The sequence below is a fragment of the Penicillium lagena genome (genome assembly GCF_028827675.1).
Source record: "Penicillium lagena strain IBT 129212 chromosome Unknown utg000003l_segment0_segment0, whole genome shotgun sequence".
NCBI lineage: Eukaryota > Fungi > Ascomycota > Eurotiomycetes > Eurotiales > Aspergillaceae > Penicillium > Penicillium lagena.
Genome location: NW_026623224.1, coordinates 1,756,046 through 1,782,943, shown reverse-complemented (window position 1 = coordinate 1,782,943; position 26,898 = coordinate 1,756,046). Strand labels below are relative to the sequence as shown.

Sequence of the window (26,898 nt, the reverse complement as noted above, 5' to 3'; positions counted from 1 at the left end):
TCTTAGGTGGGGAGAGGTGTTGAAAGGGTGGAAGGCCGTTTTTGATCAGGAACTTCGAGGAGTGGAGTTGCCGTCCCGGAGATCCAGAATTGGCAGTGAAGGCCGGGTGCACGGGATAATTGCGACCAGAAGGGGGGGAAAAGAATAACTTAGGGTCTGTGAGGAATTGGTGGGTGTTCTAAGTGGCCATGGTATAGGTAGGTAGGTGGTGGGAAGAGTGAAAGGAACGAAGAGAGTCTAGCCGTTCACCGCCGACCACTTTCCCCCTTTCCACCACGTCAAAATTCTTGGCATTAACGAACTGTGGAATCTGCGATGGAATAACCAACTACTGCTTCGCAAAGTGAAATGTCCGCGCGCTGCAATAGGTCAACAGTCCCAATGGTCCCCATTCTCCCCCGAGACCACTCTGCTTGACACCCCCAAAAAGCGCCGTGGGCATCGGCATCGCACCCCGATTCACCCACACGCTCCCAGCCTCAAGGCGCGTAGCGATGCGCTCCGCTCGCTCGGGGTCACGGCACCACAGCGTCGCCCCGAGTCCCTGATCAGTGCCATTAGCACGTCGAATCACATCCTCTTCATCTTTCCACACGAGCACAGGGACAATCGGCCCAAACGGCTCTTCTTGCACTAGACGCGACTGCTCCGGCGGCCGGGACACAACGGCCGGCGACATGTAATAGCCGGGCTTCTTGATCTCCGGTTCCGCATTGCCAAGTACAAATTCATGCTGCTGACTCCGGGAGTCCTCGAAGATGGACTTGATCTTATCGTACTGCATCTTGTTCTGAATTGGGCTGAGGTATCGTTGTCCGGGCGTCAGGTTCTTGCATGCTGCGACGAATTTGTCTAGGAATTCGTTGTAGATGGATTCGTGCACGTAGATACGCTTTGCGGCGATGCAAACTTGGCCCGCGTGGCTGAATGCTGCATTGATGGATCAGTACTAGTTCCACTTTTGCGAGGCTCGTGCACCTACCATCGTCAACAATTGTTGGGATAATAGCATCAATGTCGACATCGGAGCAGACGATCGAGGCATCGTTGCCGCCACTTGCCGCTGTTAGTGACTGAAAGAGAAATGACGGAAGGGGATTTCGAACAGTTCCAAGGTAACACGCTTCAGCGTTGGCGCAGCAGCGGCCATAATCTTTTTTCCCGTGGCAGACGACCCCGTGAAGGAGATCTTCGCAATCCCCGGGTGTTTCGTGATCCACGGACCCAAGCTGTCGTGGCCTCCCAGGGCTTGAACAACTCCCGGAGGGAAGAAACGTTGCGCCAGCTCTGCCAGTTTGAGCGCCGTGTACGGAGTATATGGTCTGAGCAAGATCAGAGGCAGCAGCTTGATGGAGGAGCCCTCGCAACTTACGACGGCTTGATGATAATCGTGTTGCCCGTCGACACGGCGCTGGCAATCTTGCCCGCGGCGAGAAAGATGGGGAAGTTCCAGGGACAGATCCCAGCGACGACGCCTAGCGGGAAGTATTTTGTAATCACCTTCACTTCGTCGTCGTCATGTGTGATGTACTCGGGCAAGTCAATCCTCGCTGGCGCGGTTCTTAGTACAGTACAAGATCGGAAGTTCAGCAGATGGGGCTTTCATACAGATGGTCGTTAGCCACTCGTGGGCGGCGTCAACCTCACTTTCGGCCAATTCTCTTGGCTGTCCCGTTTCCTTGGAAATCGGCTCAACCCAATCAGCCTTCTGCGCAAGAAGGGCATCAGCAAACTCGTTGCATCGTCTCCGCCGCTCCTCCACGGAGGAATGCTGCCACTTTACAAAGGCGGCATTGCCAGCGGTCACAGCCTCGTCCAGATCTTCCACAGTTGCAACGGGGACCGGCCAGAGCTTCTCCTCATTGAAAGGGTTGATGCTGAAGTATTGCTCGTCGGACCCCTTCAATTGGCCATTAATCACCTGTCACGGGAGGGTCATTTAGTCTGACGGGTTCCACCGAGTAGATAAAATGCATAGCTCACGTTGTAATACGTGTCAAAATTCAATTTGGACATGATGGCGATTTTGAAGAGGTAACTATCCGTGCTGGTAAATATATGGGAAGAGACAGAGAAAAGAATCCGTTTTTATATGCAAATTCATTGCTTCCCTCGAGTTCTAAGCGTCTGCCAGCACAGCCCCAAAATGAAGGCAATTAGTAAGATGGGAAATAACTTCGCAACATTTGCAGTCAAATGTCGAATTATTAATACGAGGCGGTAACTAGTGGGAAGATTAAAGTAAGACATAGTTACATGAGTCACTTGTCACTAAGGCTAAATCTTTTTTTTTGCAGGCGGAATTCGCCTGGCTGGACATAGTCGAGAGGAAATCCACAGACCGATACTACCCATTTCACGCCTGATTTCCCCGATGCATTCCGACTTGAACATGTAGCCTGCCGGATCCAAGGAAGAGAAGAATAATATCGTAAGTAGAGATATTTTTCATTTATCAGGTATCCATGTGATAATGTGCACTGCGATTCGAGATATGCCAGACCCGAAAAGTCAATCAGCGTTGGACAGTATGTCTCGAAATAGGGAACGTCCTGAGAGAAGCATCCCTTGAACCTGATCAGATTTCTCTTATGATATAAATACAAGGATTCTTCTATTGATTTCGGTCAATATAATCTTCGCAATTCGTCACACTGAAGCAATTCTATTCCTATTTACTTGTTGTAGCGGAGATGGGAGAAAGCAGGCGTTGTCTTCTCCAGACATAACAGAGAGTGACTACAGGTCAGCGTACCCCATTAGGATTTTCAGCGTACCCTGGGTGGGGGCGTGACCCCTGGGGGACGCTGAACTTTTTGAGAGGGTACGCTGACCTACGTTCTGTAATGGAGAACTGCTCATCTCCAATCCTTATCTTATCGAACCTTCCATTTATCCTCTTCTTCTCCCACCCCATCTCTCTCTCTCTTCCCTCGAATGGCAGCCCTAACATGCTGCGCCCGCATCGCAGCTGGCTCCAAGCCACCATTCCAACAAGATGGCTGTCCACCAGCCCACGCCTCTCCCTAATGTCCTCGCCTGCGCACCACGCGAAACCACTCCCTCCGCGCATGACCATCAACGACGCCGACGTGACAATATCGTACCTAAAAGGTACCGGACCGGGGGCCAGAAGATTGTATGTGCATTATTCTCCTAGCAACACCCGAGGCATCCCACTATATTTCCACTCGCATGTAAGCAATACTAATACGGCATCTTATGCAGAACAAAACCAACTCTGCCGTGCAGATCATCCACAAACCCAGCGGCGTGGTGGTCAAATGCCAAGCGACGCGGTCGCAGTCGCAAAACGAGAAGATCGCGCGTCATTTGCTGGCGGATAAAGTGGAGGCGCGGGAGAAGGGGGAGGACAGTCGGGCGGCGATGAAGGCCGAGGCGGCGCGGAAGAAGAAGGCGAGTAAGATGAAGAAGAGTAAGAGGAAGTATCGGGATTTGTCGGAGGGGAAGAATAAGGATGAGGACGAGGATAGGATGTCTAATCCAGAGGGAGAGGAGGGCATTAAGGAAGAAAAGAGGTAGAGTTCGGAATCGTAGCATGCTCCTTACTACTATAATTTTTACTACTATAACTAAATCATCGGCTTCCAACCGCGAGTCGAGTGATTGTGAGCGAGTATCTTCTCCTACGAGATCATTTTTTCGTGTGCAAGCGGACATAGAAGACGGAGGGTCATTTTGCTGAGCCATTTTTGGCGTCATTTCAGTCGCGAGTCGAAACGGGAAGCACAACTCGTTGGGGACCGAGTGCGAATACTTGCGAACTCAGGTACGGGTTACGGGAGGAAGGACAGCTGTTTCTGACCTCAGAAGCGGTCAATTTGGGCGTCAATTTCACATATCCTCACATTCTAACCAGTTGTTCAAAATCAAGTCTTTTTTTCTGGCCAACACATCTTTCTTAAGATCATCCCCCTCCCTTCCTCACAATTAAGCAATGTAGCTGCTCAGCATGGCCTTGGACTCTTCATCCAGACGCTCCTGCGCAAACTGCGCCACACGGCCATTCTGCTTCTTATCCGCTTCCTTCAGGTATGCGCCCACCCAGGCCTTCAGATCGGCACCCGTTTCGGGCCACGGGTCCTTCGGCACGGCGCGCACCGTGTTCAGAGGAGTGAACCCGACGCCGAACGACATGTCTTCAATGTCGGCCTCGGCAATGAGATCGTCCTTGCTGGCTGGCAGCGGAGGGAGCTCGAGAAGCTTGAGCAACGCCGTGCATGTGAAGCCCCAGCCCTTTGCGTATCGAGTCGCAAAGGCCTCGGAGTTGGCGAGGGTCTTGGTGAAGGAGAGGACTGCGGTCTTGCGGTCCAGGGGCCGGGCCAGTTTCTGGGTGTCGGGGAGAATGATGGTGAGGTAGATAGGAGTAAAAAGGCTGGAGTGGGTGAGTATATGCCCGATGGAATAGTCAAGAAAAAAACTTACCCTTCCTGCACCTTGTCCGTGACTTGGATGACAAAATCGGCGCTGTAACCCTTGTCGTCATGTGCGGAGATGAAGTGGTAGAAGCGAACGAAGCGAAGCGTCAGTGTCTCAGTCTTGGAGTTTTGCAAGCGCGTAAGAATGATTTGCATGATTGAGACAAAGTATGGCTCCAACGCAGTCCTAAAATCAAGGTTAGCAATGTTTATCAATCTGATGGCAATGGCAGAAACGTACGATGGGAAGTTTGCGACAACGCTTTCCAACAGATCAAATCCATAGGCCTCGTTGGCCTTGGTCGAAACCAGTTTCTGGAAGATGCCCAGGATAGGCTCGATCTGGTTGTGCTGGAGGATATACTGCGATCCACGAGGAATGATAGAAGACAAAAGCCGCACGAGGGCAGGAATGTTTCCTTTAGAATCCCACATCACAGGCATCAGAATCGGACCAATCAGTTCCTGGTAGTAGGTCGGCAGAGTCGCTGACGGGTTGGCCTCGAGAAGGGCAGCGAAGAGCTGGAAGATGTATGGCATGAACTCTTGCACATCTCCCTGAAGAATCTTGGCAAAAGGCTGGTACAGAGCCTGCTCAAGCTTGTCCGGGTTAGCCGGGGCCGCGAACCGAATGAAAGCACCCATGGCTTCGAAATGGAAGTAATAGAATCTCGGGTTACTCGGGTTTGTGCTGATAATCTCAGTGATGGTGATGAATCGTTGCAGCACGGTATCTGTAAACGGCACCACGCCATCCTTGATGACAATCAACACTCTCATGACACATCGCATGAGGAACTCGTTCTCTTGCACCTTCGGAGGTGCTGGGTCCTTCTGGATCAACTGGAAAATATGCTCGAGGAGATCCTTTGCGAGCGGGGTGATTTCAGAGGGCGAGATAATGGGCTGTCCTTGGGCATCACTTAAAAAGAGGGCCCGCTCGACCGCAATTGCGGCATAAGTGTAGACAACGTAGTTGGAAGAAGCCAGATGCTTCACCAGCACGGGCAAAACCTGTTGCCACTGCTCCTTTGTGATGATGCTGCGGAAAGTGTACAGGTACTTGATCGCGTCGACCTTGAGGATTGGATGTACACCGTCCTCTGCGATCAGGTCTGAAGCAAGGTGCTGCTGGAAGAAATCCGTGATGCTGACCAGACTGTTGGTGGCGGTAACACCGTGGGTGGAAGTTGCCACACCCTTGGCCGCGATGGCAGAGTAAAGGTAGGTTGCCGTATCCTTGGACTTCCAGTTGGACGCCGGGTCCTTGGCATACTCACCGAGGTAGTGCTCCGTGTATTGGAGAACGACCTTGGTCACGGACTGCTCAAACTTCTCTGCCAGTCGTCGGAGGAAATCTGTTGCGGCCCGGCGTCTGGTCTCACTGTCGGAGCCTTCCAAGTCTCGCCGAATGAACTCAATAGGCTCATCTTCGAACAACTCCTCATCCGCTTCCCGCAAGCTCACATTCGGCAGAATGACCTTCTCCACGATCTGACCCAACGTCTCCTCTGCCTGGAAGGCAGTGGCATGTTCGGGCATGCTGGCCACCGAACTCAGGAAGTGCAATGCTCGGCTGACGAGAATGTCGTATTTGGTGTCCGGGCCGATGGTGGTCAGGAAATTCCACGAGCTGTCGATGAACTGCCCAACGTGGGGCTGGAACGCATCCATGAACTTCTGCACGTACAAGGTCAGAGCCTCGAAGATCCCGGCGCGAACGTACTCAAGAGGGCCGGCTTCTTCGTCGTCCGTGTGTAGTAGTTGGTTGTCGTACGTCAGATACTTGAGCAGAATCGACGAGATTGCCGAAAGATGGTCTTCAAACATGGGTGGGAGGTCGTGGCAGGAGAGATCATAAAACAGCTTGACCATCAAGTTGAGCTGAGTGAAGCCCTGGGTGAGGTTGTCCTTATTGGTTTTGTTTTGTTCAATATAGGTGTCCAATCCCTGCAGCACGGTTAGCATGCAATCCACACGAATGGAAGCTAGGGCCGGACCTCGAAGAGGGCCAGGAAAGGATTCCCGAATTTGTTGAGGACGTGGTTGATCTCCGTGTACAGCTCGTTGGACTGGAACAAGGGCCTCCATCGCTTGAAGATAGAGTGTGCGACCTGAAGCACGCCGATGTTGACGGCAGGGTTGTCGGGCGACATTTTCGACACGAGATCCTAAGAAAGACACATGTTAGCCTTGGCCATCTCGGTGCTCCTCAAAAGACTTACATCCACCAGGGTATCCCATCTCTCCCAGAAGTCACTGTCCGCGATCGCGCTGACGGCTTCACCCAGTTGGCTCTGAATGCCAGAGGGGACCGAGATCATCAAGCTAATCAGCTCCCGTTTGATGGTCGCAACCTCGTCGAGTGGCAGCTTGTAGTTCCCATCCTCGTCGGTCCAGTTGCGCTTGATAAAATTCTTGAAGAAAAGGGCGCTCGCCAGCCGGATGTTGTAGGGATAGGATTCGGTGGCGGTGGTCTGGAGGAGCTGCAGTGAAAAACCGGGCTTCTGTTCTTCTTGACGAAGGGCAAGCTCGGCTAGACCAGAAAGGAAGGAGGTTAGCACAATTCTTTGCGATGGAAGGCGTCTCGGACACTCACCCTCCTTGTTGCGCCGGGGATCCAAGCTAGCCTCCAACAAAGCTCCAAGACCCTCCGCCATTTTGAAGGAGAACGTGGGGTATGAACACGAGCGAGGGCAGATGGGAAGAAGGGGTTTGCAGCAGAAGACAGCAGGTTATACAGGGCAGGTGGGTCTGAACGGAGAGTGTCAGATGTGCGAGACCGTTTCAATGGGAGCAAGAGAGAAAAGAGTGAGCTCTATGGCAACGACCATAATAATAAACGGGAGGGACGAAAGTCAATACACTATCCCCAGTCCGGTTAGCGCATCACATGTTGTATTGACGCCTGAGGCATCATTTCATGCCTCATTTTCATGTCTGCCTTAATGCCTGAGGCATAAACTTCGTGGGATCCAATGAGTTAGCTTCATTTGACACGTTTTGACCTGCCGAATCCAGGGCCTTCTGGTTGTCAATTACATTTCGATGGGAATGCATCCTGGGTGCTATATGATATAATACAATAAAATTTTAATGTAATGTAATGACCCTCATAATTGGTGATATATAAAAACGTTGAGATGGATGAGATGCCCACTGCAGATGGAGCTCTGGTCTAGATCTCAACCGGCCCAATGACCGACAATTCTGCCGCCACGATGCATGTGCCCGTGCATAACTAAGAGCGAACCCATTAGTATGCGCGACAACTATTATAACACGTATGACTGCGGATAGCGGTGAACCCCCAGATCTATAGAGCGAAATTCAAAAAGTCGCCGAGCCGGGGGGATCGATGGCGAATGCCGGCGGGGCATCGGATGCGTATGTTTACCAACCAATGTTCGGGCCTAATTCGCGATAAGGGGACGATAGGAATGGATATTCCGCAATCTCCGTCGAAAAATCTCTGCTGATGACTGATGATGCTCGGCGCCACTTCGGCAAGATCCGCCATGATTCAACCTGACTCAAAGCCGGGATCCACAATAGCTCGTTGCGCTGGTTCGTGAACGGTTTTGGCCAATGCCGTTGCTCAATATTATTCATGCAGCCATTTCGGGATTTGTCAGAATCCATCGGAGTTAATAATGCCAAAAAATTGGAAATCAAGAGGCCGTTCGGGTTATTTAGTTAACAGTTCCCGACCCAACTCCCATTGTCCTACTCTTTCCATATCCTTTTTTTTCCCTTTTGGCCCGCTGGCCTGGGTGCTGTTGTAATATCCTTCTCTACCCCAATTCACTCTCAATAACACCACTGGATCAGAGTAGAACGTCCGTGCTTGCACCGGCGACATGGATGTCGAACATCGCGCCATGGAGCCACAGTCCGAGCAGCACACGTCTCAGGGAGTGCAATCTGAAACAGGCTACCAGGAAAACCATCATGAAGACCTCCATGGCCAGGAGACTCGCCATGAGGAAACTCAGTACGAAACGGAAGCGCCGGTAGAGTCCATCGTCACCAACTCTACCGAGAGCTCTTCCGGAGACAGTGTCGAAGGCCGCTGGGGAGAGCAAGAGGTCGGTGAGCACGTCTCCCGCAGCGGCGCCATTGAGGATCTCGAAGAGATGCGGCGCGAATTGACGCAGTTGAGCTTGCAACGCAGCAAGTCAAATACGGCGCGAAGCGTTCGTCGCTTCAAGTCCCGTGCTAGTCAGCGTCGTGATGAAGAAAAAGCAATCCAAGAGGCCGCATCCGATACTGAGGTTGACGGGGAATTCGATCTGGGCGAGTTCCTGGTCGGTGGGCACCTGGAGCGGCGCACCACCGCCGGCGAGCCGGCCAAGCAGATTGGCGTCGTCTTCAAGAACCTCACCGTCCAGGGCGTGGAAACGGGCGCGTCGTTTGTGCGGACGTTGCCACATGCCGTCGTGGGCACATTTGGTCCGGATCTGTACAATCTTGTCTGTCGATTCATTCCGGCCCTACAGTTTGGCAAGAAACCGCCTGTCCGGGATTTAATTTCCGATTTCAATGGCGCCGTACGCGAGGGCGAGATGATGCTGGTGCTGGGCCGCCCCGGTGCCGGATGTACCACTTTTCTGAAGGCAATTGCCAACGACCGCGACGCATTTGCGGCCGTCAAAGGCGAAGTCAATTACGGCAGTCTCTCAGCAGAAGAGCAAAATCGCCATTTCCGCGGCGAAGTCAATTACAACCCGGAAGATGACCAGCATTTCCCGTCGCTCACCGTGTGGCAGACGCTCAAGTTCTCGCTCATCAACAAGACCCGCAAACACGACCGTGCCAGTATTCCCATCATCATTGATGCTTTGTTGAAGATATTTGGCATCAGTCATACCAAGAACACCTTGGTGGGCAACGAATACGTCCGTGGTGTCTCCGGAGGTGAGCGAAAGCGAGTCAGCATTGCCGAGACCCTTGCCACCAAGTCCAGCGTCGTCTGCTGGGACAACTCTACCCGTGGTCTGGACGCTAGTACCGCCTTGGACTACGCTAAGTCTCTGCGCATTATGACCGATGTTAGCAAGCGGACTACCTTTGTTACTCTGTACCAGGCCGGCGAGAGCATCTACGAGCTTATGGACAAGGTCATGGTCATCGATCAAGGCCGCATGCTGTACCAGGGTCCGGCCTATGAAGCACGTCAGTACTTCCTCAACCTGGGATTCGATTGCTCCGAGCAAACGACCACGGCCGACTTCTTGACTTCACTCTGTGACCCCAATGCACGCCAATTCCAGCCTGGCCGGGAAGCTTCGACCCCCAAGACCGCCGAGGAGCTCGAGCAGGTATTCAAAACCAGCCACACGTACAAGCGCATCTTGGACGACGTCACCAACTACGAGAACCGTCTCCAGGAGACTGAGCAGGAGGATATGCGTCGGTTCCAGAAGATGGTCGCCCAGTCCAAGAGTAAGACCGTCTCCAAAAAGTCGTCGTACACTGTTTCCTTCGTGCGCCAGGTTATGGCCTGTGTGCAGCGCGAGTTCTGGCTGCTCTGGGGTGATAAGACCTCTCTCTACACGAAGTACTTCATCATCATCTCCAACGCTCTCATTGTGTCATCCCTCTTCTTCGGTGAATCTCTGGATACCAGCGGAGCCTTCGCGCGTGGCGGTGCTCTCTTCTTCTCGATCCTGTTCCTGGGTTGGCTTCAGTTGACTGAGCTGATGCCCGCTGTCACTGGTCGAGGCATCGTTGCCCGGCACAAGAGCTATGCTTTCTACCGGCCATCTGCTGTCGCGATTGCCCGCGTGGTCGTGGACTTTCCAGCCATCTTCTGCATGGTTGTACCTTTCACCATCGTCGTCTACTTCATGGCAGGTCTGGATGTGACCGTTTCAAAGTTTTTCATCTACTTCCTGTTCGTCTACACCACCACGTTCTGCATCACCTCCCTATACCGGATGTTTGCAGCTCTCTCACCGACAATCGACGATGCAGTCCGCTTTGCGGGAATCGCGCTGAACCTGCTGATCCTGTACGTCGGCTATGTCATCCCGAAGCAGACCCTGGTCCACAATTCCATTTGGTTTGGATGGCTGTTGTATGTCAACCCGATCTCGTACAGTTACGAGTCTGTCTTGACGAATGAGTTCTCCGGTCGCCTGATGCAATGTAACCCATCACAATTGGTTCCCCAGGGCCCTGGTGTCGACCCGCGATACCAAGGCTGTGCTCTCACCGGATCGCAACTGGGCCACACATCGGTCTCTGGTGACCAGTATTTGATGGCCAACTTTGAATTCACGCGCAGCCACCTGTGGCGGAACTTTGGCGTTGTCATTGCGTTTACTGTGCTCTACATCTTGGTAACCGTCATCGCTGCTGAGACGCTCTCGTTTGTTGGCGGCGGCGGCGGCGCGCTTGTTTTCAAGAAGTCCAAGCGTACCAAGAAGGTCGCCGGCCCGGCCAAGTCGAATGATGAAGAGCAGTTGTCTAGGGTGGACGATGACGCAGCCCTGTCCCGCGGCGAGCTGCCTTCTTCCGCTGACAGCGATGCCACCTTCAACCGGCTGTCCTCCAGTGACCGCTGCTTCACCTGGTCGAACGTCGAGTACACAGTTCCTTACGGTAATGGTACCCGGAAGCTCTTGAATGGCGTGAATGGATACGCCAAGCCGGGTGTTATGATTGCTCTGATGGGTGCATCGGGTGCCGGTAAGACGACGCTGCTCAACACACTGGCTCAGCGCCAGAAAATGGGCGTGGTCTCCGGCGACATGCTCGTTGATGGCCATCCTCTGGGAGCCGACTTCCAGCGTGGCACAGGCTTCTGCGAGCAGATGGATCTGCACGACAATACGTCGACTATTCGTGAGGCCTTTGAATTCTCGGCTATCCTCCGCCAGGACCGGAGCGTCCCGCGCCACGAGAAGATCGAGTATGTCAACCGCATTATTGATCTTTTGGAGCTTGAGGATATCCAGGATGCCATTATTGGTTCTCTCAACGTGGAGCAGAAAAAACGAGTTACTATCGGCGTCGAGCTGGCCGCAAAGCCCAGTCTTCTCCTGTTTTTGGACGAGCCCACCTCCGGGCTTGACAGCCAGGCTGCCTTCTCGATTGTTCGCTTCTTGAAGAAGCTATCGCAGGCTGGCCAGGCTATTGTTTGCACGATTCACCAGCCATCTGGTGTGCTGATTTCGCAGTTCGACATGATTCTGGCGCTCAACCCGGGAGGCAACACGTTCTATTTCGGTCCTGTCGGCAAGGACGGCTCGGCCGTGAGGAAGTACTTTGCAGACCGCGGCTTCGTCTGCCCCCCATCTAAGAACGTTGCAGAATTCATTCTGGAAACAGCAGCCAAGGCGACACACCGTGATGGCAAGCAGATTGACTGGAACGACGAGTGGCGGCAATCGGACGAGAACAAGCAGATGTTGGACGAGATCGAGCTCATCAAGGCAGAGCGCAGCAAGATTCCCCAGGCAGAGAGCGGCGAATCGCCTTACGAATTTGCCGCTCCCACTTCGGTGCAAATCGTTGAGCTCACCCGGCGACTTTTCCTGCAATACTGGCGCGACCCATCATACTACTACGGCAAGCTATTCGTCAGCGTGATCATCGGTATCTTCAACGGGTTCACCTTCTGGATGCTGCCCAAAACCGTGGCTAGCATGCAGGATCGCATGTTCTCAGTGTTCCTGATCATTCTCATCCCGCCCATCGTTCTGAACTCGGTCGTGCCCAAGTTCTACATCAACCGCGCTCTCTGGGAAGCACGCGAGTACCCCTCGCGCATCTACGGTTGGGTGGCCTTCTGCACAGCTAGCGTCGTCTGCGAAATCCCCGCCGCCATCATAACAGGCTTCGTCTACTGGGTGCTCTGGTACTACCCCGTGGGATTACCCACCGACTCCAGCACGGCAGGCTACGTCTTCCTCATGTCGATGCTATTCTTCCTCTTTCAAGCCTCTTGGGGCCAGTGGATCTGCGCCTTCGCGCCCTCCTTCACCGTCATCTCCAACGTGCTGCCCTTCTTCTTTGTCATGGTCAACCTGTTCAACGGCATCGTCCGCCCGTACGCCGCCTACCCGGTCTTCTGGAAGTACTGGATGTACTACGTCAACCCGGTGACCTGGTGGCTGCGCGGCGTTCTCTCTGCCATCCTCCCCCCGTCGACATCCAGTGCGCCCCGCAGGAAACAACCCACTTCAGCCCGCCCCCAGGCCAGACCTGTGCGCAGTACGCTGGCAATTTCGTGAATGAAATTGCCAAGGCTGGCTACCTGGTCGAAAGCGACGGGGTTTGCCAATACTGCCCTTACAAGAACGGCTCCGAGTACATGGCCCAGCTGAATGTCCATGCTGACGATAAGTGGCACTGCTTTGGCATCTTCCTGGCGTTTGTCATCATCAACTGGTTCCTCGTCTACTTCTTCATCTACACTGTCCGTGTCCGTGGCTGGAGCTTTGGCTTCGGGTATGTCTTCGCTGCGGCTGGTGCTCTGGTCAATGCGATTAAGAGGCCGTTCTCGCGCAAGTCGGGCGATGCTCAAAAGTGATCTTTTCTTTTTGTCTCTCTTTTTTACTAGTTTCTTACGCGCGACATAATATGCATTGCAGGGGTCTGTGTTCTTGAGCGTCTGTTGAGAAAGTTTCATACTAGATTTCTTCATGTTATACATAAGAGGAGCGTTCCACAGACATTCAATATAGTTCATGAATCGATTATATCTCATGGATAATATCAACCTTCAATTACTTAAGTGATGCTTTTCAATCAAGAAGGCGCGCTGATCTTATTTCATGTAACTGCTGAAGCAAGCAGGAAAAGCAAAAAGACAACTGAATTCTCTGACTAGACCGTTAACCATCTCCTTGGAGAAATTACGCTAAGATCAAAAGCACCCCCCAGCATACTCATGCCTCCGACTACTCCTGACAATGCCAATGTTAGACTTGAAAGGGAACGAACGTGGGTAGCTGACGAGCATTCAATTACAGACGAAACGAATGCCGATCCCGATGGGGCGGCTCTGCTCATTTCTATATTTAGAGTTTCTGCCCAATGCCGCCTGTTCACCAACCACTTGAGCCGCTAGCAGATGAAAGGGCAAACAAATTTGGCATGTCCAACATCAATAAGGCATATTTGATGCTATCCATATCAATAGGGATATTACTCGCTACATAGCTCAGGCATAGCACAAACAAGAAGGAGGAGAAGAAGACCTCACAGCATATTCGCTACATGCATCACAAGCCAAGAAAGGGTACTTGGGGTGGTGAAGGTGGAGAACAGAGAAACTTCACACAGAAGATAAGAGGAAGAAAAAGAAGAGAGAAACCAAACCCCTTAGACCGGTCCATATCGCCTATATAACGTCAAGTCCAATGCAGACTGGTTTTGGTACGCCGAACACCTTCCAACCCGATTGACCCACGTCCTAGTCCTAGGAGAAGAAAAAAACCATAAACGGCAGAGGAAAAAAAAGACTAGAAACCGCTGAAGAGATCTAGACATAACACAAGAATCAGAGAGGGCAAAAGGGGATATAAGCCACCAGAAGATAAAAACGCCAATAGTTGTCGTTTGGGTATGATGGGTGGTCGTGAGCGCATCAAGAAGTTCGACCGACCCCGATACCGGCCAATAAAAAGAAAAAAATTAATCGTATGAACAGGGAAGATAACCGTGAACGGCAGGCGAAGGACGCGGCAAGGGCATCCTGTCGTATCGTACACATTTTCAGTAATCACCGCGAGGACGTATTCACTGCGTTGGCATCGGCTGGTGCCGTGGCTGATGTATTGGAGGTTGAGGCAAGTTGGGCGCGCAGAGACGCCACTTCGGCCCGCAGACCTTTCATTTCATCATTCATGGACCGGACATATGACCAGAGCTTGTCGATTTGGTTGGCATCTCCCTCGGATGCTACCAAGCCGTGAGAGCTGGAATGGCTGTGCGACGAGGCGCGTTTTGTTGCGGCCTGCAGACCAAATCGAGAATCCGGCGAACTCATGCCCGGCGGTGGGGGGAGCTGGGGCGCTCCCGGCTGAGGCGGGGGAGCCCTAATCCCGAAGAAACATGGTTAGGCTGGCCTGACCGTCCAAATGATGGTTGTGGGTGTGGCAATGACCCTGCCATGCTCGGAGAGTGTGCGCGATGGCCTTGTGCGCCAATCTCATGCTGGGATGATAGCGCGTTCGGGGACAATGGTTTGGGATTGTCGCTGGTCGAGGTTGACGGGTAAATTGAGGCTCCCGAATGGTGCCCGGTCGGGGGAAATGTCATATTATTGCCAGTTTGGGAAGTAGGCGACGTCAATGAGCCGGCTCCCCCAAGGTTGTTGGAGGGAGGGAGGAGGCCGCCGGCGCCAGAACGACTTGCCGCGATAGGTGGATAGGTGCTGCGCTGGTGAGTGTGAAGTGAATCGGACCGAGGCAGCGGCTGCGCATCGTGTTCCCGAATGCTCGGCATGTTGAGTCGTCTCTCGTCTTCCTCGTCCATGCGCTCCGGTTCCGCATACACCAGCCCGTCCATCGCATCGTCCGGACCACCATCTCCGTACTCGTCATCTGGGCCAAAGCTTCCCATGCTCGCACGTCGGCCAGCACACCCGCCTTGGCCCTTGTTGTGCCGTGCAAGCGCATCACCGCGCGCAAAGCGACGCCCGCATTTAGGGCAAATGTGTGGCCGCTCGCCAGTGTGGAGTTTAGTGTGTCGTTTCAGGTCGTGTAATCTGCGGAAGCGAGACTGGCAGGTCTGGCAAACAAAAGGCTTCTCTTGACTGTGTGTAAGGAGATGACTTTTCAGGTTATGCTGGCGAGTGAATTCTGTAGAGCAGTAAGGGCATCGATGTCTCTTCGCCCCCGGGGACCGCGGGCTGCCCCTGTTGTAGCCGGTGTTCGGCAGGCTTAAACCGCGTCGCGCATCATTGATGCCACCTGTAGGCATGGGATATGAAAACGATTTATTACTGTCTTGGTCGATCTCCGAAGGGTTCCGTGGACGGTCTCCATCCTGAGAGGCCGATTCTTCGATGGGGCCGGGGCTGGCCATGGTGGAGGTGTGTATAAGAGAGTCTTGATGGTGATCTGTCGATCCGTAGGGGTCGGATGGCTCGGTGTTCGTTCTGGAGTCTACATGCATCTGCCCCGATGACGCATGAGCCGGGGGGCCTGGCGATTTCTCACTTGCACCCAACGCTTCCCGGGCCACTTGCGAACTGTTGCGTTCAGCCTCTCGGTCCTGTTCCGCCGGTCGTTCTGTGGCTGAACTGGCCATCTGGGGCTGATCTCCGGGCCGTGAGACGTGTAACCCGGCGCTAGCGATCGAACTCAGGTTATCAGGTTTGGATTGTTTGAGGAAGGAAATGGAGTCGGGACTGGCGATGATGGAGGGAGCGGATAGCGGGTTGGACACGGCGACGGACTCGGAGGTAGATTGCATCAATGCCGCCATGGAGGCAGACAGATTTCGGCCAGCCTCGTGGGGAGGATGAACCAAGGCGACGGCTAGTTCCGAGGGCATGTTAGACACACGTGGGGATCAGATAAGGCAGATGTAGACAAGGGAGGACTCGACCGACTTCATCCAGGGAGTAAGAGCAAGGGGTTTGATTTTGTAGAAGGATAGAAAAGAGGAGGGAGCGGGTGGCCGAGCAGTTGTCGTCCCGTCCAGTTCAGGGCGTGTGGGGCGGCGCGTTCTCAACTCACCTGGAACCGAGTGTGGCGCAAGCTGACGAGGTGGTTTCAGCTTCTGCTTGTCAGACCAGGCGATCCACCAGGAATGCCTCGGGGCTGGTGGAGGTGGAGAGGGGGAAGAGGGCTTAGGCCTCGCCTTTAAACTAGAGGAGACCGAAAGAGCGATGATGGGGGGTGGGCATTGGAGGTTGGAACCGGGTGTTGGGAAGTGAGCAACGCGGGCGGACAGGAGAAGGGTAATCCAAGCAGGTAGCAAAGGCAACCAGTGCAGAAGGATAATTGGCGCGGTCCGGATGCGAGGAGAAGAAAGAGAGGGAAAAGATATTCGGGAGGCTGGAACTTGAGGAAGAGAGAGAGACAGCGAGGTCCAGAAACCGGGCAGGGGCGTAAGGTCGAGGCTCTGGGAACAGTTACGTTACTCGGCGTGTAGGGGTACTTGCTGCCCCCTACACTTTTGTATATAGCCGCAAGTACCAGTACCTTTTTGCGATTGAGGCTGTGCAGAGCCTAACGCGATGCGGTTAGCTCTGTAATCAGATGACCGAGCGTAAACACGAGAAAACCAGACACGAGGGACCGAGTACATCGAGAATGAGGTCATGTTAGAGGGTCTAGGATACCGATTATCCTTGATCCGGCTCGTTTGGTTCTATTTGATGATTGTCCCTCACTCGGTCTTGCCACCGCCATACTGGCGCGACGGACGACGCCAGTGATGTCACGCCACACAACCGAGCTGAAGCGCACGGCGGATCGCCACGATCGGGACGGCAGATCTGCTGGCGGAACCAGCTCGGCCTTGGTCGGGACGAACAGGTCCAAGGTACCACTGCTGGAGCGCCAGGAACAGATGGGCCGAGTTTCAGGTAGCGCCAGGGCGGGCTCATTTAAGTCGGTGGAGTGCCGGTTTGACCTCAGCCAAGGACATTGACAGCAAGGTCATGCATTCGTAGGAGAGCGTGTTATCGCTAGAGTTAAAGAATTTGGTTCTTGGGCGTGGCTGATTCCCCGTCAAGCATATAAATTGTATTCCTCTGGTGACACGAGGAGACAATTGACTAACAATGATTCGAACGTGGGAAGCCATTCTTCCAAGCCCTAACTCACTTACGCTTATTATCCGGGAATAAGTGTTCTCCCTCCGCCCTCCTTCTCCCTAAGCCTAGCCCTACTGTCACCACTTGGCGGTTCACCCGGGGATATTATTAACATCACCACACCCTCCCGGCGACACTCCAGCGGTTCTGCAGACCGTGTGGTTGGTCAGTCGATCGGCGGGTTAGCGCCGGTTGAGGTGACGGACGTGCATCCGCCCAGCGAACCGTCGGCCAGGACTGGCTCCTCCACTGTGACAAGCTTGCCCTATCACCCAGTCACCGACATCTCCCCCGGGGTAACTTCCAATCAGCATGCCTGCCGATGGCGCACCGTGTTTCCCTCGCGGGCGCTTACTCTGGCACGGGTGACGGGCATCGCAGCGGTTGCACATTCCCCGCCTACAAAATGTCTACTATTCAAGGGCCGGCCACGCCAGGTCCTGTCGAGTCTCGTCTCCTCATACCTCTCGTTCTACCCTCTGCTTTGCTCTGTGTGGCATCATTCCTCGTGGACGCAGGCTTCGTACACGGGAACTTTCGTGGTTAACCTGCCTGAAGAACGCTGATCTAGCTCAGCTATTGTCACCTTTTTTTCCCCTTTCCATCTGTCGAGAGCCGGTTCTCTTGACCTAATCTTTTCTAATTCATACTTTGTCTTGCTTCGATGTCAGATTCCAGTCGGAACAGCTCTCCCCAGACGTATAAACCCGTCGTCCCTATCGATCTCAACCTTGGTTCCTATCACAGCGCAATGGGTCAGCCTCCGCAACCCACTGCAGAAGAAGCTCGCAGCTCTTCAGAGTCCCTGAAGAGCCCTCGGACGGCTCGCTTTGCCGAAGCCACCGCCGTTCATTCTCCCGTGGACGAGAATTCCAGACACTCTCCCTTCGCCGACCCTCAACCTCAAGGGAATGTGGGAGATGTCGGGTTCGGCTACGTGGCTGCCAATAACCCTTCCCAGCATGTGGACGACTCGCGGCCCCCAGCCTCGCCGCTGAAGAGCGCGCTGAGAGTACCTGGGACAGCTCGCACTCTGGACATAAGGAGCCCAACCTTCCGGGAGGAGTACATGCTGGAGAAGCAAGAGAAGGTCACGGAGAAGGCGAATGAGAAAGATCTGGTAAGAGGACTCCTTCCAAGACGAACAATCTTTCCCTTTTCTGACAAGTTTCTGCAGAAAATAAAACTCCGTGTACGGATCGCCAAGATCTTCCTGCGCTTCGTCAACTTCGGCTGCAGTCTCATCGTGCTGTCCCTGCTGGCAGTCACGCTGTCCATCTTCAACGCAACCAAGACGATAGAGGCGAGAAACAGTCTCCCCGCCTGGGCGGAGGGCACGAACCCCTGGGCACAGTACATGCTCCTGGGCATGTCATGTGTATCGCTGTTTGCATGTATGATTGTATTCTGGGGCTACTACAAGGGTGGACACCGACGCGCCCAGAAGACAGCCGTCTACTACACAACCTTCACCGTCTGCTTCTTCGTTTTCAGTCTGGTCATGTGGATAGTCGGCGCAGCGGTCTACGCTCACTCCAAGACGTCACCCAACGGCACGGATATGTGGTCCTGGTCCTGTGCGCAGAACACCCGCGAGCAGGACTTCTCCAACGTCGTCAACTATGCTTTGCTCTGCCGTCTGCAGGACTGGGGTCTCATGTGCGCCATCATTGAAATTGTCATCGAAGTTCTGGTAATCTTGATCTACGCCGTCGTCGCCTACCGCGTGTGGAGCAAGCGCAAGCTCATGAAGACCATGGACCAGCGCGACAGAGCCCGCTCGGATCTGTACCTCGCCCAGCTGCGTCTGCAGTCTGCCCCCAATACACCAGGCTTCCCAGGCTTCTCGCCGTACCCGCCCAAGTCCCCATTTATTTACTCCGCGCAATTGGATCCCTACTCCACCGCCGAGAAGGGCGAGTACCACAATCCGGCGACCCAGTACGCCTCGCCACGTTCGCCGACCCGTCCAGCGCCGACCTTCCAGCTGCAGGCCCCGCCAATCAAGGTCCAAGGAGCATCGCCCCAGATGGGACAGGGGGAGTTCGCCCCTCCGAACTCATCTCGAACGCCGTCTCCGCCATCTTCCCAGCACTCTGGTCCTGTCTCACAGCCTTCTGTTTCTCATCACTCTGCGGCTGCTGCCGCCGGTGAGCCGAGCTACGGCTCTGTGCCTATTCCAGGCGCTTATAGCTAGTCCCTCGGGACCGGCACTTCACTCCTGAGAACGCTCTCTTTTTCTTCTTCAATTGCACGAAAAATGAAAAGCAAAGAAAAAGAAAGGAAAGAAAACCTTGAAAAAAAGAACAAAAATCCAAAAAAAGACATGGAGGACCAAAGGCGTGGGTTTTCCTACAAACCACCCTCGAGAAAACTTACATATCCTCTACTTGCTGGCCCTTTTTTTTCTCGTTCCCTTAATTTATTGTATGTTCGGTGAGCAGGGAGTTTGGGTGGTCATATATAATGGATAGTTTACAGATACCTATTTCTTATTTGGGACCTATTATTTACATTGTTATTTATAAGTTACCTCATTCGATGCTTCAATGCCATCGCGGTCCATCCCATATTCAATCGATCCCATAATAGATTTATTTCTGGTAGAAGGATAGTAGTGACTACGCCAGAAATATTGTCTGAAGCGAATTCTTGCATTCTTAACCAGAAGAACAGGATGAAAACAGAAACAACAGCGCCACTTTGCAAGCACACAGGAAGGAAAACGAGAACCACCAACTCCGCGAGGAATGAGCCCATCATTCATATCTAATATGCGTTGACTGTGTAAGGAAGAATAACCCGGAGAGATCGACCTGAACTGAACTGTACAGAATGAAACGAGACTTTACATTCCACCCTCTTCCAAGACAGCGTGAATGTCCTTCGAAACAAAGATTTCCTCAAGGCTGCCAGCATCCATGCCGACCTTGGAGAGTTCATTTTGCAACACCAGTCCCTGTTCGTTGGCGAGGTGGAGAAGACAGATGAACCCGAATGAGGTACTGATGTCCCGCAAGGTCTCGGCGGGATAGACCTTCTTGAGCGAGTTCATGATATGGGTGAAGCGTAACCGGCTGTCGTCCTTGCCATCGACGGACTTTTCTGGGAACTCGGATTGAGGAGTGGGCGGAATTTCTGCCTCGCTGCTTTCAGCTTCAGGGCGCACTTCGTTGGACACGGATCCCGGTTGTGAAGCAGAACTGAAGTCTGTTGCTGCGATCAACCGCTCGCCCATACCCCTCCACATCTCGGTCTTTAGTCGTCGCACATCTACCTTCTTGGCCACACGCGCGTAGTTCACGTAGTCTGGTCGTGCGCGTCGACCGCCCTGGGTCACGAGTTGGGAGCCGTATCCACCCACACCAGCTCCAGGTCGGCCGGGTGTGGCACCCACCATGTTCAGCAGCGCGGTAAGTCCAGAAGTGTTGCTGCTTTCGCCAGCTGAGGTTGTTGGACGTCCATCAGTCGGCGGAGAAAGCATCTCACGGGCATCTGCAAACGGCATATTATCATCGTCATCGTCAAGATCCATGCCATTAGGGAACGCGAGGCCGTCATCGTCAGCAAAGAAATTGGCATCGTAGGCACCCGGGGCGCCATCTTCGCCAGCGGCGTCGTTTTCCTGTTTGTGGTTTGCCCAGAATGCCTCGTCCATCTCGCCGTTGCCAGATGTCTGGTCTGGTCGCCGGTTGACCATCCGCTTGTCGATGAGTTTCCTCGAGCCCATCCGCGCTTTGGGCTTCAGGAAGAGGCGGAGAAGCTGGCGGGAGTTGAAATGTTTGTCATCGGGAAGGAGATTACGGCCTTTGGTCTTCCATTGGGTCTTCGGTAATGAGACGGCGGAGTTGGAGCTGGCGGGGGTATAGATCAACTCGGCCAGAGCGGGATCCAGAGGCGCCTCGAAGTTGATCTCGAAAGGCTCCTTCTCCTTCTTTGGCTTGGGTGCCGCACTCTTGTCTGTTGCCGCTGCGTGTTCCTTGATTCGTCGAATCTTCCAGTGCTCTGGGCCGGCCCAGTTCTTTTGGAGCGCATTATCGAAATAACTCAGGATGTTCTCGTGCTCCCGGCTATCCGGTTGGTGAGATAGCGAGATGGCGTATGCATCTTCGTTGTCAAATTCGCCGTCCTCGTCATCGTTTTCGCCATCATGATCAAGTCGGTGAACTTTGAGCATTGGTTCCAAAGCGGCCTCACGAGCCCAGGCCTCACCGCCATCACCGAAACCGGTGTCACCACTGAGGTCGAAGCCACCCAAAGTGGCATCGTCATCGTCAAAACCGACAGCGTTGTCATCATCAAGCATGATACCGGACGGGTCCTCGCTGCCATGCTCATCTTCGCCGTTCTTATCCTGCCTCCACTCCTCAGGTGCCTTGAGGAGAGCAATATCCAACGATCCACTGGGATCACCAAGGTCGAAGTTCTTAAGCGACGGGCAGATATCTTGTTCCCCCAGCCGATCCAAGTCTGGGAAGAACTGGCTCGCCAAGGAGCCAAGATCGATTTCGGTATCATCTTCAAAGGTATCGCTTGTGGGCTGAGGAGCTGGTGTATCGGACTCGGTAGAGTCCTGTTGTTCACCGTCGGCCGTCTTAGCGCTGTCATCCACGGCATCATCGCTGCTGTCAAATACGATCTTTCCTTGCCCATCGATCGCCAAGTGATTCAGAAGCAAACCCTTGGCACCCCCTTCATCAAAATCCGCAGACGCCTTCTTGAAGAGCGGATCCACCGCGAACTCCAGCTCAAACTTCTTGAGTTGCAATGCTGCAAATGATGGGGCAAGTGTGGCCTCATGTGAGCGTGTCTAAGAAAGCGTTGGGATTAGTAAAGTTGTAAAAGCCAGCATGACACATATCCTATACCTTCTTGCGCGACTTGCGAGGCGCTCCATCCTCGCCTTCTTCATCTTCTTCGCCATCTTCTCCCTCTCCATCGGCTTCGCGCCCCCTCTTATCGCGACTGTCAGCCAAACCACTGAGAAGCTTTCCGGTCTCGGTTGCCACACTGTCGACTCGGCTGGTGTAGATCTTGACACATCCATCAAGCGTGCAACTGGCTTTTTGGAAGTTCACACCGTCGCCCTCCTTGAGCAGCGACATGTCGTGAAAGTAATCGATGAGGGCGAAGTTCCAAGAGTTATTCGCGTTGATCTTGTTGTCGGTTGCCATCTTCATCCACTCCTCGAAATTGGCCAGGATAGGCACGCGCTTCGCCGGCGTCGTGGCCCGACCGCCCGCATCGCTATCGCGTTTTCGGTGGCCAGAGCCTCGCGGGGTGGTGGAGGGGCTCTCGCTTCCATCGCGGTTGTAAGATGTGTATCGACGGGCAGGCATGGGCGTCTTGACTGCGGCTTTGATCTGGTTCATTTGACGGTCGTGGAGTGCCTGTCGGGCCTCCTTGCGAGCAGCTTTCTCTCCCATATCATCGTTGAGCGGGATCCTAGATCAAAGTCAGTTGGGAGTGTTGTTGCTGGATAATGGGCGTCAGACGTACATGACGGGCGTGTTGCGATGGGCGTCCTCCCTACCACCGGAACGGCGGTGGACTTTATTGGCGACACGGGGCATGGTTGCGGTTGCCCCCAGTAGGGGATGAGATGGAGGGCTGTTGGGGTTGTGGCAGGTGCGAGGTCAACGAGGATGGTCTTGTCGTGGCAGGCGTAGTCGGGGCGAGGGGCGTGCCAAAACAAAAGACGTCAACAAAACATACGGCGGTCGGGAGCGACCCGGAGCGCAATCACGTGATTCACGTCTCTCTGGAGAGGGCTAGACTGACAGTCGTGGCTATGCTAGGCAACACACACCGCCACACCACCTATGCTCTGGACTCCGCTGGGATCAAGACCGGTTCTGAGATCTGCGTCCATGTCGTGTCGCCTGCAACTTAACCTCGCGCGCACTGACCCACCCCTCCTCCCGCACGCCACACCTCCGTCCAGGCTGACATCACCGCGCTCACCGCATCCAAGCTTGTCATGGCCACTTTCATGGATATTGCCTAAGCCCTTCAGCTCTCACAGACCGATTCGCGACATATATTATTAGGATTATTAGCCTCGTGTTCCAACAGTGTGACCGTGGTCTACCTACCAATCCTTTCCCCCGCGTCCACGATGCCACCGTCTCGATGGCCATGAAGCACTTACCGTCTTCCCTGCGGCCTGCCGCCCGCACGGGACCTCGATACTCTGTACGGCCGTTCTGTGCGACTCTGTTCGTCTTTACGGTTCTCGCGACGGTCAGCTGGGTGCTGAGCGAGCGTGGACATCCCTCGGTGCAGATACCTTACTCCGCACAGCAGCGGACACCAGCGGTCGGATCCCTGTTTAAGCGGGAAGAGGAATCAGAGGTACCACAAACCCCTAGGTCTCTTATCAGATTACGAGTATCGCATAGGGACACCCCGGCTAACTTTCGTGTTACTTCAATATAGTGTCGCCTAGTTCGAACCGTTAAAGACCAATGTGCCTTTGTCCGTTCCAACTGCCCGGATCATGAGGACGGCTTGTTTTCCTACCTCCAGCTATACTACTGTTCCTTGGCCGATGCGAAACCGCTGGCGTTTATATTACTGATTCTCTGGCTGTCCATTCTGTTCACTACCATTGGAATTGCGGCCAGCGACTTTCTATGTATCGATCTGAGCGCACTGGCCAGCATTCTGGGCATGAGCGAGAGCTTGACCGGGGTGACATTTCTGGCCTTTGGTAATGGCAGTCCCGACGTCTTCTCTACGTTCGCCGCCATGCGGTCGAACAGCGGGAGTCTAGCAATTGGTGAATTGATTGGTGCCGCCAGCTTTATCACGTCTGTCGTGGCGGGCTCCATGGCTTTGATTCGTCCTTTCAGGGTGGCACGACGGAGTTTTGTCCGAGATGTCGGGTTTTTTGTCATCGCTGTCAGTTTCACCATGATACTGCTCGCCGATGGAAAGCTTCACGTTTGGGAGTCAGCGGCCATGGTAGGCCTGTACGCTTTCTACGTCGTGATGGTTGTGACCTGGCACTGGTACCTGGTTCGGCAACGACGGAGATATGAAAGGGACGTTGCGGCGCGGACGCATTTTCACATCCCTGCAAATCAAGAACTTGAGATTGAGGAAGCTATAGAAGACGATGACCCCGGCGTGGCGTCAGAATCACGGAGTCTCCTTCATGGAGCGTCAACCGAGGACTTCGACCTTCTTGAACTTGCAGAAGGCATTCCCAATTGGAAGGAGGAAGATGACGAGGATGAAGAAACTCGCAACCGGTTCTTAGCAGAAATCCGCGACAATATGCATGTCTACCGACCTTCCGGACCTTCGCGACGAAACACCGTGAACCCCATCCGACCGAGTTTGGTTGGTGCATTGGAGTTTCAGTCGGTACTTCAATCGCTCAAGAAGTCGAAGAATATCTATCACAATCCGGCTGTCAGTATTAGCAGCTATTCGGATGACGACGAAACATCATCTCAACCTTTCGATACCCGGTCTGTTGCTTCGCATCCTCGCACCAGCAGGCCGCCCGCCCCGGACCGTTTGTCGCCTCTCAGTGCTACTGGCTCTTCTCGAGTTCGGGCTGTATCCGCCAACGATGCGGATGGGCTTAAACTGGACACCAGTTTGCTAGATCGTCGACCGGAACAGACGCCTCGTCTTACTGTGAGGAGGCCATCCAACGAACATACTGGGGAGCAACAAACCCTGCGACTACCACAGCCTCCTCGAATTGATACGAGTGCGATGATGACCGCTTCTCCAACGTCCTTTGAACCATCGTCGGACGCTAGCTCCGCGGCTCTCCAAACGCCCGAGTTGCTCGCTCCTCCAAATACTCTGAATAGTTTTCATTCACCCGATTATCATTCCTCAACGGTCCATGCTCACTCCCCGCAACCAGTATCTCCCCGAGGTAGAGGCAGCCGTGAGACGCTCTCGGATAGCCCCTCTGCCCCGTTTCCTAATTACACCGATATGCCCTCTTCCCCTTCCTCACGCGCACCCAGCATCCGCCTACCAAATCCAGCAGCCAGCCCAGCCGAGCGGTTACAGTTTCACGACAGCCTTGATGACTCTGTCCATGAGAACGGTTCTGTCCGCAAATCTTTGAGCAAGCTCTGGCCTGACTCAGTCCTTCCGTCTCCCCAGCAGCTTGGCTGCACACTCTTCCCCACTCTGGCTGGCTGGAAGTCCAAGAACATATGGGAGTGGATGCTGGGCTTGGTTGCCGCACCAAGCGTACTTCTCCTCACCCTCACCGTCCCGGTAGTTGAGCCCCAGGCCTCTGAATCTGCCGAGCCGGATCCAATTCCATCTGTTGTCATTGAGCAGGTCTCCGATGGAGATAACCCAGCCCCAAAAGTGAGACTGCCTGCCGACAGTCCTATCCTTCACTCTCTGGACCGTGACTCTGCCTCTGGGTTACCACCTTCGCACCCACACCGCAAGTCTTCGCAGCAGGAGTATCATCGCCGTCCACGTTGGGACTCGGAGCTTCCAGCTGCGCCGCCGACGTGTGAGCCTCCGGTTGGGGTGCCAGCCAAGGATTGCAATCGCTGGCTTGTCTCTATCCAGCTTTTTACGGGTCCTTTCTTCGTCGTACTGATCGGCTGGATCACCGCCGACGAGACACGCAACCCGCGCAATCTCCTGCTACCTTCACTCATCTCTCTCCTCTTCTCCTTCGTGTGTCTCACAGTACTCATCATCGGCACCCGCCGACCCTGGCATCACCGCCACAGCATCAACGAGCCTCAGGTTTTTTCATCTCGTAAACTCCCGACGGCTTGGCGCCCCTTCCTCTCGCTCCTCGGTTTCCTGGTCGCCATATCCTGGATCGCCACAATTGCTACGGAGGTCGTTGCTCTCCTCAAAACCCTGGGCGTCATCCTCAACATTTCCGATTCACTTTTAGGCCTGACTATCTTTGCCGTCGGTAATTCACTCGGTGACCTCGTCGCTGACATCACCGTCGCCCGTCTCGGATACCCCGTTATGGCCTTGAGCGCCTGTTTTGGAGGCCCAATGCTGAACATCCTGCTCGGTATCGGCCTGGGCGGCCTCTACATGACCCTGAACGGAGGAAGGAAGCAACAGACACCTGGCGCGATGGGGCATGTTCCTCCTGCCAAGGTGACATACGAGATTGTCATATCCAAGGTTTTGGTTATCAGTGGTGCGACTCTCCTGGTCGTCCTGGTGGGACTTCTCATCGTCGTACCTATGAACAACTGGCGCATGGACCGCAAGATCGGGTGGGGACTGATGGTGGTTTGGTGTGTGAGCACCTTGGGCAATGTGATTGCCGAGGTCGTCACATAGTACATTTCATTTGCCTTGGGCGTTTCTTTACATTTTGCATTTGTATTTACTTTGCATTCGGAACAATGCACATCTCCGTGACCATTTATCTACATCCTCCCTCAGGGGTATATATAAAGCATGAAACAAACTACGAGGTGATGCTGGTTTTGCTTCAGGCAGTTTATGAAAAGGGACAGTAAGCAAATCTACGGGCAGTAGAATCCTAAGTCATATATAATACCAGCCATCATTGGCCAATATGCCAACTCTTTCAACGGCACTTAGGGTAAATACTTATGCCATATTTATCAAGCAACTTCGCCCCTTTCGCTAGCTCAGTTGGGGTCGTCAGGGACGGATGCTGTACACAGCAACCTCCACCCGTTC

General features: G+C 53.8%; 9 protein-coding genes across 9 annotated transcripts; 5 read left to right on the top strand and 4 right to left on the bottom strand.

Annotated features, from left to right (window-relative positions):
- Positions 1 to 328: 328 nt before the first annotated feature.
- N7510_005883 (aldehyde dehydrogenase family protein) lies at positions 329 to 2,016 on the bottom strand (the record flags this gene model as incomplete). The annotated part of the gene is made up of 6 exons (XM_056977809.1): positions 329 to 930; positions 983 to 1,056; positions 1,107 to 1,322; positions 1,373 to 1,550; positions 1,609 to 1,921; positions 1,984 to 2,016. 6 exons carry the CDS (start codon positions 2,014 to 2,016, stop codon positions 329 to 331), a joined length of 1,416 nt encoding a protein of 471 aa, XP_056833841.1.
- Positions 2,017 to 2,998: 982 nt separating this feature from the next.
- Positions 2,999 to 3,543, top strand: N7510_005882 (peptide chain release factor family protein; the record flags this gene model as incomplete). Its single annotated transcript, XM_056977808.1, has 2 exons — positions 2,999 to 3,139; positions 3,229 to 3,543. 2 exons carry the CDS (start codon positions 2,999 to 3,001, stop codon positions 3,541 to 3,543), a joined length of 456 nt encoding a protein of 151 aa, XP_056833840.1.
- A 408-nt stretch (positions 3,544 to 3,951) lies between these two features.
- On the bottom strand, positions 3,952 to 7,099 carry N7510_005881 (uncharacterized protein; the record flags this gene model as incomplete). Its single annotated transcript, XM_056977807.1, has 6 exons — positions 3,952 to 4,396; positions 4,447 to 4,626; positions 4,681 to 6,389; positions 6,440 to 6,610; positions 6,665 to 6,975; positions 7,039 to 7,099. The coding sequence occupies 6 exons, from the start codon at positions 7,097 to 7,099 to the stop codon at positions 3,952 to 3,954; spliced, it is 2,877 nt and encodes a 958-aa protein (XP_056833839.1).
- Positions 7,100 to 8,299: 1,200 nt separating this feature from the next.
- atrF (ABC drug exporter AtrF) lies at positions 8,300 to 12,978 on the top strand (the record flags this gene model as incomplete). Its single annotated transcript, XM_056977806.1, has 2 exons — positions 8,300 to 12,602; positions 12,644 to 12,978. The coding sequence occupies 2 exons, from the start codon at positions 8,300 to 8,302 to the stop codon at positions 12,976 to 12,978; spliced, it is 4,638 nt and encodes a 1,545-aa protein (XP_056833838.1).
- Positions 12,979 to 14,172: 1,194 nt separating this feature from the next.
- On the bottom strand, positions 14,173 to 15,950 carry N7510_005879 (C2H2 zinc finger protein; the record flags this gene model as incomplete). Its single annotated transcript, XM_056977805.1, has 2 exons — positions 14,173 to 14,488; positions 14,524 to 15,950. The coding sequence occupies 2 exons, from the start codon at positions 15,948 to 15,950 to the stop codon at positions 14,173 to 14,175; spliced, it is 1,743 nt and encodes a 580-aa protein (XP_056833837.1).
- An 888-nt stretch (positions 15,951 to 16,838) lies between these two features.
- N7510_005878 (uncharacterized protein) lies at positions 16,839 to 17,786 on the top strand (the record flags this gene model as incomplete). Its single annotated transcript, XM_056977804.1, has 2 exons — positions 16,839 to 16,989; positions 17,407 to 17,786. 2 exons carry the CDS (start codon positions 16,839 to 16,841, stop codon positions 17,784 to 17,786), a joined length of 531 nt encoding a protein of 176 aa, XP_056833836.1.
- Positions 17,787 to 17,884: 98 nt separating this feature from the next.
- Positions 17,885 to 19,417, top strand: N7510_005877 (uncharacterized protein; the record flags this gene model as incomplete). Its single annotated transcript, XM_056977803.1, has 1 exon — positions 17,885 to 19,417. One exon carries the CDS (start codon positions 17,885 to 17,887, stop codon positions 19,415 to 19,417), a length of 1,533 nt encoding a protein of 510 aa, XP_056833835.1.
- A 651-nt stretch (positions 19,418 to 20,068) lies between these two features.
- N7510_005876 (condensin subunit BRN1) lies at positions 20,069 to 22,793 on the bottom strand (the record flags this gene model as incomplete). Its single annotated transcript, XM_056977802.1, has 3 exons — positions 20,069 to 22,030; positions 22,089 to 22,665; positions 22,720 to 22,793. 3 exons carry the CDS (start codon positions 22,791 to 22,793, stop codon positions 20,069 to 20,071), a joined length of 2,613 nt encoding a protein of 870 aa, XP_056833834.1.
- Positions 22,794 to 23,352: 559 nt separating this feature from the next.
- Positions 23,353 to 26,529, top strand: N7510_005875 (sodium/calcium exchanger protein; the record flags this gene model as incomplete). Its single annotated transcript, XM_056977801.1, has 2 exons — positions 23,353 to 23,574; positions 23,659 to 26,529. The coding sequence occupies 2 exons, from the start codon at positions 23,353 to 23,355 to the stop codon at positions 26,527 to 26,529; spliced, it is 3,093 nt and encodes a 1,030-aa protein (XP_056833833.1).
- Positions 26,530 to 26,898: the final 369 nt, after the last annotated feature.